This window comes from Neovison vison, chromosome 9 (assembly GCF_020171115.1).
Source record: "Neovison vison isolate M4711 chromosome 9, ASM_NN_V1, whole genome shotgun sequence".
NCBI lineage: Eukaryota > Metazoa > Chordata > Mammalia > Carnivora > Mustelidae > Neogale > Neogale vison.
In genome coordinates this window covers 3350812-3363066 of record NC_058099.1, presented here as the reverse complement: position 1 = coordinate 3363066, position 12255 = coordinate 3350812, and the positions used below count along the sequence as shown (strand labels likewise).

Genomic DNA, 12255 nt, shown 5'->3' with positions numbered 1-12255 from the left:
GGGGCCTCCGCCGTCGTCGGGGTCCCACCGTCCCGGAGGAACGGGGATGGCCGCCCGCCCCGGACCGAGCTGCAGGACAGTGGGAATTCCAGCCCGCGGGTCCTGCCTGCCTCTGGGGGGCCCCGGGCGCCCCCAACGCCCACCCAGCCCCCGCCCCCGCCCTCCTCCCTCCACGCGACCCGCGAGTCCCGGCGCCGGCAAGACCGGGAGGGGCCGCTAGAGGGCGCGGCGGCGGGCGGCGAGCGGCGGCGCGGTGTGACCCTCGCAGGGCGCCGTACGGCCTATAAAAGGCGCGGCGCACGCTCTGCCGTCCTTTCCCCGCGGCGGCTGCCGGCCGGTGTTGGAGGCGGTGGCCCGTGGGCCTCGGGTGGCGGCTCGTCCGGGGGCCGTCGGTTCCGCGGCGGTCAAGCAGCGGCCAGGTAACGGGGTTGGCCGGGCCGGGCGGGGCCCGACGGGAGGTGTGGGGAGCGCGGGTGCCCGATGCCTGGCCCCGGGCTGGCTGCGGGCGGACCGCGGCGCCGCGACCCCGGCGGGCGGCGGCGGGAAGCGCTCGGCCCCCCGGTGCCGCGGCCTCGGGGTCGTCGGTCGGGGCGGGCGGCCGTGATTCGCGGGGCCGGGGACGGCACGCTGCCCCCAGAGGCGTTGCAGGTGTGGCTGTCGCCGTGTCCCATCTGTGTCATCGGTGGCAGAGAGGAGCGGGGCTTGTCTACGTGGCGTCCCAGGTGGGGCGTCGCCGTGGTTCGCGGCCCGACAGCCGAGCGCGCGCCGGGCGCCTGGCCCTGGGGGGCGGTCGCGCTCACGGTCCGAGCGCCCCCTCCTGCGGCCCCAGCACTCACAAGAGGTCACGGTCTGCGGCCTGACGTAGGCGGTGACCCTGGACCCTGCAACGGTGCGGGGCACGGGCGGCCCGCCGGGGACCCCCGCTCTCCAGGCGGGAGACTTCTGGAGCTCCAGGGCGGTGCGCTCTGGGAGAGGCTGCGGAAGGCCCCTGGCCACGCGGCGTCTCCCGGGCTCGCGGACTGGGTGCTACCAGTACAGGCTGCTGTCGTGTCCCGACCTGCACTGCGGGCTGCCCGTGGGGGCCCTGACAGGCGACAGCAGGAGTGACGGTTCCCCTGTCCCTGCAGCCTTCTCTGCTCTGAAACCCTAGCGGTGGACAGAAGGACGGATGCCACACGGCGGTTCGTTCCCGTTGCGGCCTGGCCGGGTGAACGGTGACGGGGATGGCCGACTTGTTACACTTTTGTCCCTTAACACAGGAAGGAGGGCGATGCCCGGGCCACGGACGGGAGCCAGAGGAGCCGCTCGCCGGCATCCCGAACCAGGTAGGCGCCGGGGCCGGCCTCCAGGTGGGTGGCTGGTGCGCGGGGAGGGCGGCCCCACGGGTGCTGGACCTGCCGGCACCCCGGGTCCAGCTGCTCTGCTGCACCTGGGACGTTGGGGCAAAGAGCAAGCGGCTATTTCTACGCTCAGTGCTCAGAACCGTGAGCGCTAAGAATGGTTTGTAGCCGGACATGCCCCAGAGCCGCCGTGGGGGCAGTGGGTTCCGCGGGCACGTGGCGGGCGCCCCTGGCGTCGGGCTTCTAGCTCAGATCGCCAAACGCGTGGGTTTTCTGAGCCGTCCGTCAGTGAGCCAAGCTGGGTATGAGCGGGCGGCCGGCTGCGGACAGTGGGATGGGCCAGGAGACGGTCTCCTTTCTTGAGATGGTCCCTCTGGAGCGCTTTCCAGAAGTCGTGCGTCCCTGGCCGAGAGCTGCTCCGAGTGGCCTGGGGTCTGCCATCGCTCCCTGCGTGGGCTCTGGGCCCTGTGTCCATGGACACCCCTGCTTTAAGGACCCTTGAGACCGGCAGTGCTGGAGGCAGGTCTGGTCAGGCTGGGGCGGGGGAGGGACACAACTGAGCCCTATAAACCAGGGTGGGGGGGGATGGTCTTGGGAACCCCAGTGGGGGGACACGTGTGTGTGCCTTCTTGCAGGGGGAGAGCTCAGCAGGGTACAAGCAGGCGAGACGTGGGCAGGCTGCTCGGGGAGAGGCTCACCGATTTCAAGGTAAAAAAAAAAAAAAAAAAGTAAGACACTATGCATTTATTTTCTAAAACGTTTGCAGAATGTCAGGGCGTTCAGAAGCGATCACGTTTGTGCAGCAGGTGGAGCTGCCGGGGCTGTCACAGGAGGTGTCAGCGGACACTGTTCCCGATTCCAGAGAGTGCAGGCGGGTGAAGGCAGAGAAGTGGGGCCCAGGGGTGGTTTGCAGGGGCACCCCCCCCCCCGTCGCTGCTGTGGCCTGGGCAAGGACAGGGCGCACCCCAGTTTGGATGCCCCAGACCTGTCCACGCAGCCCTGCCTGTGCCTTGTGTAGCAAGCAAAGGGTGAGCAGGCTTCCCCTGCACCCTCGTGTCCTGATTCTTAACCCCCAGCCATTGTGTTCAGGGGGACGAAAGTCTCTGCAGAGTTTTCTAACTGCCAGAGCCCGTGATTCTAATTTTTTTTTCCCTTTAAGACGGACTTATTTTAGAGCACAAGCCTGGGGCAGGGGCTGGGAGGAAGAGCAGGGAGAGTCTGAAGCAGAGTCCGCACTCAGCCGGGAGCCTGACCTCGCGGCCAGAGCTAAAATGTAGTCGGACCCTCGACCGATGCCCCTGGCGTCCCGGTTCGAAACTGCTTTTTGTGCCGTATTTGGATTATCCACTGCCCACCCCGCAGGGGAGAAAAATCTAGGTGGGGAAGAAAGCTATTATTTAACATAAGTAGGATGAGGTTTAGGAATTAATACTAACAAGACAGGTATTACAGTTGAAATTTTGAAATATGTTTTTCAGTAAAAGTGTTTCTTTTTTGGCAAAACTTGAGAACAAATTGGTCTTAAATAAACCATCTTAACACTTGGCTTTTCCTCACAGTGTGATTAGCTGGGGCCCAAGCAGGAGGATGGTGGGGAGCTGCACGGTGTCCACCTGGGTCCCCGCATCGCCTTTCCAGGCGTTGTAATCCCTCGCTAAGCCTGCAAAGGTCAGCGGCCCCCAAGGACTTAAGGAGTAGGCTCTCTGGCCCACCACGACCCAGGATGGGGCACAGCCCTTCCCCCAGCTCCCTGAGCCTCCTGGGGTCTGCCACTTCTCAGAACGGAGGCAGAGGGAGCCGCCTGCACTGCCCCCTTGGGGCGGGACAGGGAGATGGTGGTGGGTTTCTCATCTAGTGGTTCCCGGACGTCTGTTGAAGTCCTGCGCAGCCAGCACTGCCAGAGAGCATCTGGAACGGGAGCAGCCCGTTCCTGGTAACAGCTCGTTACCAGGACGCCTGGTCTCCCATGGTATCTTCTTGGGAACCGTACCACAGTTCAGCACAGAACATGTCCGCATCTGGCGTGCCCATCACCCCTTCTCGCACCCCCCCTCCACCCCCTGCCCCAGAACGTGGCTCTAGGAGAGGCTACCTGTGCTGCCCGCTGAGGCCTGTCTGGCGGACTGGGACCCAAAGGACCACGCTGCGTTCCGTCCGGCCTGGGCAAGGGCAGCCCCCGCCTCGGACCCCACTGGGCCGATGGCGGATATGGGAGGCAGGTCCAGCGTGGTGGGAGGGAACCCAGGGACACTCACAGAGAGGCGGTTTATTTACATCACACGTTCTTCAGAATGACGGAGATCCCAGTGGGTCCTCCGGCCAGCCCTTGTGGTCGGGCCCCAGGCGCTCCTTCGTGCCCCCACCCCCGTTCCAGCCTGTACGGCCCAGCTGCGTGGCCCAGCCGTGGCTGGGGGCCCCGGGGCAGCCGTCACGAGTACCTGGTGTTGGAGATCTCCTTCCAGAGCAGGGTCTTGAGGTGGCTCAGCACCAGCGAGTGGTGCGCCTCCACCTGGCTGGCCAGCCCGCTCAGCGTGGTGCAGGTACGCAGCTGGCGGCCCAGCTCCTCGCGCAGGTCGGCGGGGGCGCCGGGCAGCAGGTAGTCCCGCAGCAGCTCACACACCTTGGCCAGGTTGGGCTGGATGAGGTCGCCCTTGCACTGGCGCACGAGCTTGTCACAGGGCGCCCTGCAGTCCCGGCCATAGGTGCAGTCAGCGCTGTGGCGGCAGGGCCGGCCCTGCAGGAAGCGGCGTACGGTGGCCTCGGGCGCGACCTGTTGCAGGTCCGCCATCTTGAAGTCGTACTGGGCCGTGTAGCCCACGTTGGCCAGCGTGGTCTCGCACATGTAGAAGGTCCCGTAGGCACCGTGGAAGAGCTCCTCCACGAACTCCAGCAGCCCAATGGCAATCTTGGCCCGCCAGGGCCACGCGGGCCCCAACCACTGCTGGAGCACCGTGTGCAGGGCGGGGGGCAGCAGCGGGCGCAGCAGGGTCGGGAGAGCAGCTCCATGCCAGGAGCTGTGGGGGATCCCCTCGGTGACGTAGAGGTCCCCGCACGATCCCAGCAGCCGGGATGCATGCTCCTCCTGGAGAGACAGCAGCAGCAGGAACTCGTTCCGTTGGAGCAGGGCCCACACCGACTTGGCCTCGGCCAGCGACACCCTGCTGTCCTTGTTGAAGTCGGCCATGAGCAGGACCTGCCCGACCAGCGCGGGCAGGGAGGGCAGGTCTCCTAGATTCGCCTGACATTTGGGACCCAAAGAAAGGGAGACCGAGTCATTTCAGGACCAGCAAGCCTGGCCTGGTGGTGGGTTTCTGCGTTGGTAGATGCCACCTTGACCTAGTTGGCTCGGACCCCTGGGAGTCCGCCTGGCGGGTTGCACACGGGACCCCAGCACTTCTGCCAGCTTGGGAGAGCCCGGCGTCCAAGCACGTGCGTGGAGGGAACCACCCAGGGCTGTGGGAAGCCCCCTCGCTGACCACAGGAGCATTGTCCTTTCTCCAGGAGCTGCTCCTGGGGCTCCAGGTCTCCACGGTGCTCAGGGAGCTGGGGGTGGGCACTTGGGTCTGCTTCCCATGCAGAGAGTTCTTACCCCTCCCAGATGCCCTGGGTGGGTTGGCCTGGGGCCGGGGGGAATAGAATGGGTCCTTTGCACCCAGTCATTGCTCAGACCCTGAGCCAGGGTCTGCCTGGAGCTGAGGTCCAGCCAGATGCCTGGACACTGCCGTGGCTCCCACCAGCCTGTCTACTGCCCTGGACTCCACGGCCCCCAGGAACCAACTGACCTTGAGAAAGCTGAGGGTCATCTCTCGGAACTCCTTGATTGACGTGCCCCGGGTGGGCTTGTCGAACAGCAGCAGCTCCTGCCGGGGGGCTGGCTCCGACCTGGCCTTGGGGTCCAGGCCCTCAATGCCACACTTAATGGTCACCTCCTTGCCCTGCCACAGCCCACTGTACACCTGCATGGGGCCACAGGAGTCCTCAAGCTGACTTCCCCTCCCGCTGCCCCCAGGGTGACCCCGGCCAGACCCCACAAGGCTCACCTGCTGCCCTGGGACAGAGGACAGACACGCTCTCCACTCCACCTCGTGCAGACTGCACAGGTCCTGGCAGATGGAGCCAGAGATGATGCCTTTGCGGTACTGGTCACACTAGGCACAGGAAGGAGAACCAGGAAGTGGCCTGAGGCCGTGGGGCCCCTCCCCCAGCATCCACAGGTTGGAGGTGAGGCCCCTGGTTCTTAAGCGGCTCCAGACCACTATAGCTGGGAACCAGCAGCCTTTGGCCATACCTGACCATGCTGGCAAGACCCTCTACTCCGAGTCAGGGTCTCCCCAACGTGTGCTCTCCCCTGTAGCATGAAGTAGGAGCAGCAGAGCCTGGGACACCATGGGGCCCTGCTCCTGCCCCTGCCCCTGCCCCAAGGGTGGTGGAGGGGGCCAGGCCAGGCTACCTCCTTAGCCAGATGCCCTGGGAGCTGTTAGCGACCAGAATCAGACAGGGCTCTGGGCTCAGAGCAGCGGCTGCTTCCCTGCAGCCCCTGATCCCTGGGTCTGAGCTGACACAAGCAGGAAGGTGGGGAAGTCGGAGTTGATGGAATCAGGTTCGATCCCCCCCACCCCAGGGAGGCGCAGCCATCTGGAGCTGGGGGGGTGCCTTCCTGGAAGAGCATGAGCGTTGCCATGGAGCCCAGGCCCTTGCCGCAGCCGGGCTGGGAGGAAGGAGAGGGAAGGGAGTGTGGGCAGTGTGCAGAGTGTGGGGAGGACGAACCAGAGGCCCCGTGAAGAAGGCATCTGCGTGTGGCATCGGAAAGCCACGGCCACCCATCAGGACGGCAAAGCAGCTGTGAGGAAACCCATTCCACACACTTGCAGGGGGTTCCACAGGGGGCTGACTCTGAGCCCCAGAACCACCCCCCCCAGAACTGCAGGCCTTTGAGGGGACCAGCTAAGGACGGGCTTCTGCCCGGCACCGCCCCTCCTCACCCATAGCTGGGAAGGAGCCTGGCTGCCTCGGGCAGAGGGGGTCAGTGTGCCCCGTGGTCCTGGCCCATCAGGCTTGGGGCAAGTCGCCCAACCTCCCAGCCCGTTTCCCACCTGCAGGGGAGTGAGTACCTGCCAAACACTCAGAGCCTGTAGGAACCCATGACCCCTGGTCCACCCTTGGACACACCATGAACCCCCACAAAGCAGGCAGGTTTCCTCTGGAAAGGAGGGGGCATCCCCACAGCCTAGGGACACCCCAGGGAGACGCCTCTGGGCACACGGTTTCCTCCGGCTCAGAAATACCTGCCAACCCTCTAGGCTGCTGCTCCCTGCACCCCTGGGCCAGAGTCCACCCCTCCACCCCACCCCCATTCCTGCCCCGTGTCCCTCCCACCCCCAGAGCTCCCTCCAGCTCTCACCTGCCTCTCAGGGCCAGTGGCCACACCGCCGGCTCCGAGCCTTGCCCAGCCCCATCCTCCCCCTGAGCAGTCAACAGCAGGGCCTCACCAACACCCACCCCCCCCAGCCAGAGGCTCCATGTCTGCCCTTCTCTGTCTCCCAAGCCCCTGGACTGTGAGGGCAAAGCCATCAGTCCAGTGCCCAGCTCAGGCCTGGGCCCTGGAGGCCACTGGTGAGCTGTTCTGAAGCGTGCTGAGAACAGGCAGGAGAAGGCCTTTCCCCCGAGCATGGGCACCGCATCCTCGGTGCCCTGTGCCCACCCAGCCCTCTGAGAAGGTACTCTGCCATCCGTCGGGGGGACTGGAGCCCCCCTGGCCTCCTGCAAATCCTGTCACAGGGGTTCTCCCACCTCTGGGCTTCCCCCAAATTGGGCCCTGTGGGACCTTTGCCAGAGCAGGCCTGCCTACGCCCTTCCATGGCCAATGTCAGTCCCACAGAGTTCCCCAGGAGAGGCGACCCTCTTCATCTTCCAGTGGGAGGAGCAGCTCCAGGCCCAGCCCAGGGCATCAGAACCCCGGCCATCAGCTCACTGGGGGCTTCAAACTCCCTGGGAAGGCCGGCCAGGGTGTGGGATGGGCACAGAAGAGTCAGGGCCTTGCCAGGGCCACTGGGGCTGGTGTGGCTGGTCCCTCCAGCCCAAGTCACGGGGTGTCCCACTAGGGGTGCACCCGTGAGCCCATGTGCCTTCCTGTGTACAGGCACACACAGGCTCATGACACCTCCTCCCTCATGTGCACACCCATGATGCACATGTCACACTCACTCTGAGGCCACGGGCTGCCATTGAGCATGCCCCCCCACCCCTTGTTCCCCGCAAGGACCCTACCCACAGCCTCCTTTGGTGAGCCTCTGGCCCCAGGAGTTGCACTGAAGGTCCCCAGCATCTGTTCACCCCAGGCTCCCTGGTTAAAGCCCCCCGGCACACATCTCTGACCATCCCAGCCCTACTCTCCGTGCACCTGCAGCACCCCCCACCACACCCCCCGCCCTCGGCTGCATCTCAAAATCCCCCGCTGGTCCCTCTGAGCATCCAGGGCCAGCTCTAAGTGGCCCCCACACACGGGCCAGCACCAGGCAGGGAGAAGTCCGGCCACAAGTCTGGCCCAAGGCGACACTTACGATAACCACCTGGCAGACGTGCCCTCGGCAGAGCTCCGCGTAGGACGAGTAGTGCACGTACACCATCCAGCTGCCCACAAAGACGCCCAGCCAGACCAAGAAGACGTACTTGACCCTGAGGCCCGGGAGCCGGCTCTGCTGGGAGAGAGGCCAGTGAGGGAGTGCCACATTCGGGGTGTGGGTGCCCCCACTGGCCGACCCCTTGGCATCGGCACCCTGCCCAGCTCCAGCTTCTGAAGCGGCCCAGCAGACGGGTGTTCCCGGTTCTTCCTCCCTGGCCCCCTGCATCCTCAGTGCGCCCACTCTGGGGCAAGGGCCTCAGCCTGGTGCTCCCAGATTTTACATTTCATGAGCAGGCAAGAATAGATCTCAGACTGCAGGGGAACACACAGGAGGTGACTCTGTTTTGATGAATAAAGATATTTTTTACAAATTTCCCTCCTAGCTCATTTCATAATGACCTTTAACCTCTGCACAAGGTCAGGCTGGACAAGGTCAGGATGGAAAATCCCTTGCCCCCCATACACACCCCCCGCACACCATCCTCTGACCAGTGGGCAGTTGCGGCTGAAGCAGGCCCAGCCTGGGACAGGGGGTGTCGGTGGGAACAGCAGGTGGAGGCTGCAGGAGACAGGAGACAGCACCTCAGACACCGCGAGTAGGCGGCATTGTCCCCAGAGCCAAAGAGGGACGCAGCCCAAGCGTCCACCGATGGCTGAATAGCTACACAAAACAGGGTACGTCCAACACTGTGGAAAATCATTCACTCTAAGAGGAAGGAATCCTGACACCGGCTACACCGCGTGTGAACGAGGAGGACGTGGTCCCCAGCGAGGTCTGCCCGGTAGGGAGTGACTGATCCCAAAGGATCGACTCCCAGGAGGCTCCGGAGTCCAGCGTAGACAGACAGCCGCGTTCTGGGGACGGACAGAGGGATGGTACACAATAGTGTGAACGCGCTGACGCCCCCAGACTGTGCACTTTAAAGCGGGGAGATCGTCACTTTTATGTCCTGTGTATGTACGCACAATGGAGAATAAGTGAGACGGCCCCTGGCCTACAGTGTGTGGGGTGGGGTGGAAACAGAGTCTCGGGGGCTCAGCCCCTCTGCCAGGCTTCTCCAGCAGAATTACAGGTGTGAGGGGCCGAGACGCACCAGCAGCAGGTGGGCGGGGGCGGGGCCTCCCATCCAGCGCCCCGCCCCACCCCCCGCCCTGGCCAATCACAAGCCGCCTGCACTGCAGTCCAGGAGGGCCCGCTGAGGCGCCGTGGTTACCAATGTTCCCGTGGGCGGGGGGTGGGGGGTGGGGTGGGGTGTACTCCCAGAGCAAGGGGCTAGGACCCAGGGGCCAGCTGGAGGCTGGAGGCCCCTTTGGAGGCCCCACCTCCAAAGGAGGTGCTACGCGTCCTCTCCGACTCCAACCACCCCCCACCCCGTGCCCCACTGGGCAGCGACTCCAGTGCTTTTCGCCCTGGGGCCTGCTTAGCCAAAGGCAGGGGCTGGCTTTCCAGTGAGGACAGGGCAGCTGCGGTCCCCTTCACGGCTCCTGCAGGAGAGACGGGAGCCTCACCTCCTGCATTCCTGGGCACCCATTCACAGAGCTGGCCCTCCTGGGAAGGGCTGCAGCAGGAGGACCCCTGAGACCACCAGGGATGGGCTCGGGGCCTCAGTGGCCACTGAGAGCAGCAAGGACTGGGGTGCGCTGGGCAGAACGAGAGGGCTGGGCCTCGGGCCCCCATGTCCTGCACCACATCTGCTTCCGTCAGATTTGTTCAAAAGGGAAAACAGGAAAGCAAAGAAACGGCGGGTGGGGGACTGCGGGGTGTTGTTTTGCCGGGACAAGGTCCCAAGAACAATGCTGTCAGTGGGGGTGAGTCCGGCCTTGAGGGGGCCTGGCAGCCCGGGGGGGGGGGCGCCGGCAGCCTGGAGGAGGGCAGGCTGGAGCAGCGCTGGACCTGGGGCTGACCCCGGGTGGACCGAGGCTCACAGAGGGACACCAGCCACACCCCAGCCAGACACCCACCCACTCTGCCAGGCTCTCCCAGGACACTGTCCCCACCTGGCCAGCTCCGACTGTGCCGACAGCCTGCTCTTAGATGGGTACTTCCTCTAGGAGCAGTCCCTGGCCCCCATAAGTCCCCCGTGAGTGAGGCCCCAGGACAGGGCAGGTCCTGCTTTTCAGTGCACCCCATGCAACCACTCACCAACGCCACAGGCCTCTGGCTCCTGGTGAAGCCACTGACTCTGGGTCAGTAACAGCCACGTTACCCACGGGCCAGCGCCCCACATGCACAATGGCTCCAACCCTACCTGCAGTCCAGGAGGGAAACTGAGGCCCTGAATGTGACCTGACAAGAGCAGGTAGGCGGGGCTGGCTCAGTTCCCTGGGAAGCAGCCTGCCCTGGGTGCTAGGGCAAGCTCTGGGCCACCCAGGCAGCAACCTGGTCAAGTCCCCTCCCTCAGTGCACAGCCCACTTCCTGGCCTAGGGGGTCCTCAGACCCCCTCAGCACCAGGATGCACCCAGGCGGGCCAGGGGGGTGTCCCACACAAACACAAAACCCGAATGTCTCCTGGCTCTGAGGCTTTAACCCCCTGGGGTGGGAGCTGAGGACAGCCAGGCCCCAGGACCAAGGGCACGACCCTGGCAGGGACCCTGTTGCTCTGGCCCCAGGACAGCCTGGGGAGGCTAGGGAGGAGTGGGCTGCTTGAACATTACTGCGCCCAGGGCCATCTCAGGGTGGGCCTGGCTCCGACCACCCAGAGCAAACGCGACAGGCTTCTCAGCGGGGTCCCCAAGGGAGCCTGGGCTTACCCAGCAGACAGCGGCCCCGGTAGGGCCGGTGACTTGTCCAAGGTCATGGTGGAGTCAGGCACACCCCCACGCTCGGGCTGGCTGGGAGATGACCCCGGGGAGGTTCTGTCTTTCTGAGCGCGTTTCTGTGTGTCCCAAGTCTTCCATTACAAAAAAGCAAACCTTACCTCTTTAAAGTGGGGAAAGAGACAAGGACCAGGCGTGGTTTCTGGGCCTCCGGGGTGGGGGCCGCGCGGGGGAGGGGGTCCAGCCGTGGGGGAGGGGCTTCAGTCCCGGGGGCAGGGTCTGCCAGCCCGCAGCATCCGCCGCCCCTCCGCCCGCCCCATCAACGCCCCCTCCCCAACCCCTCCCGGCCCCACAGCCGCCCCAAGGCCACGCAGCGCGTGGAACCCCGCGGCCCGCAGCCGGCCCCCAGGCTGGCCGCCGCGGCCTGCACCAAAGCCAGGCAGGCGGGCGCCTACCTGCAGGCCTTTGGAGAAGGGGCAGAAGAGCACCAGGTGCGCCAGGCGCCGCAGCCGCCGCATGGTGGGCGCCCTGCGTGCGCGGGCCCGGCTCGGCTCGGCCTCAGCCCCGCGGGCCGGCCCGCAACGGCCGCCCTCCGCCGCCGCCTCCCCGCGCGCCCGCGCCCGCGCCCGCGTCCACGTCCACGCGAGGGCGCACTCCGTCGGCCGGCCCGGGCGGGGGCGGGGGCGCGGGGCCGGGGAGGGGGAGGGGCGCGGGAGAGGGGCCGGGGCGGTGGGAGCGCGGCGGGGGCGCGCGGGGGAGGGGCGACCGCGGCCCCGCCCCTCCCCGCGCGCCCCCGCGCGCCCCCGGGATCTAGGCGGCGGGGCTGTCACCGCGGGCGGTCGCGGAGGCCCAGGCGGGGGGGGGGGGGGGGCGGGGAGGAGCGGCGCGTGGTGGCGCGCGGGGGCGAGGCCCGGGCCTGGCGGGGCGGTGGACGCAGTGCGAGCGCGCGCGGTTCCGGCCGGTGGCGCCTCCGGGCCGGCTCTGTCCGAGCCCCCGCAGCCCCGGCCCTGCTAGTAGCCCCGCGTCCAGAAACTGGACGCGGCGGGGACGGCCTCGCGGTCGGGCCTGTCGCCGGCACCAGCAATTCCGTGCCCTGGGCCCGTGCTGGGTCAGCGTTCGCCGCTGACGTGGGGTGGCCAGGGCGCAGCCGCCGTGAACTTCCGCGCCGGGTTCCGCGTGCAGGTGGGTTTTCCCGCCCCGCGGACTAGCGCGGGAGGCCTGCGGGCAGGTGCGCTGCGCACTCCCGCCGGCCCCGACCCCTGCTGCTGCCCACGGGGGCGCGCGCAGCCGGGCCTCCACGCTCCGCATTTCCCCGTGGACAGACGGTGCTGAACCACCTTATAGATCTTCTCTCCCAAAACCTACATTTAATTCTTTCCCGTCGAATCTGACTGTAGGGTTTGTTTCCTTGTTCCGGTCCGGGAGTCCCCCGACTTCCAGATACCACTGCGCACCAAGATGCTCCGCCTGACCCGGGGCTTGTCTTTCAGTGAGCACGAGCTCCTCACCATGAAGTCCAAGTGACCCGTTTTTCC

At 66.1% G+C, this 12255-nt stretch overlaps 1 protein-coding gene, 1 long non-coding RNA gene and 2 other non-coding genes across 5 annotated transcripts; 3 read left to right on the top strand and 1 right to left on the bottom strand.

Annotated features, from left to right (window-relative positions):
- Positions 1 to 332: 332 nt before the first annotated feature.
- On the top strand, positions 333 to 2886 carry LOC122917132. Its single transcript, XR_006386355.1, has 3 exons — positions 333 to 419; positions 1260 to 1325; positions 1976 to 2886. It is a non-coding gene; the product is annotated as an uncharacterized LOC122917132 (long non-coding RNA).
- On the top strand, positions 627 to 755 carry LOC122917920. The gene has a single exon (XR_006386533.1). It is a non-coding gene; the product is annotated as a small nucleolar RNA SNORA17 (small nucleolar RNA).
- LOC122917918 lies at positions 1383 to 1518 on the top strand. The gene has a single exon (XR_006386531.1). It is a non-coding gene; the product is annotated as a small nucleolar RNA SNORA43 (small nucleolar RNA).
- Positions 2887 to 3591: 705 nt separating the features above from the next.
- Positions 3592 to 11238, bottom strand: DIPK1B (divergent protein kinase domain 1B). Of its 2 annotated transcripts, XM_044264578.1 has the most exons (5): positions 11176 to 11238; positions 7901 to 8035; positions 5381 to 5488; positions 5123 to 5296; positions 3592 to 4578 (listed from the first exon to the last, which is right to left on the bottom strand). In XM_044264578.1, the coding sequence occupies exons 1-5, from the start codon at positions 11236 to 11238 to the stop codon at positions 3769 to 3771; spliced, it is 1290 nt and encodes a 429-aa protein (XP_044120513.1). In that variant the 3' UTR covers positions 3592 to 3768. The 2 variants fall into 2 exon arrangements, with proteins under 2 accessions (XP_044120513.1, XP_044120512.1); XM_044264577.1 differs by lacking the exon at positions 11176 to 11238 and having other exon boundaries at positions 7901 to 8415.
- Positions 11239 to 12255: the final 1017 nt, after the last annotated feature.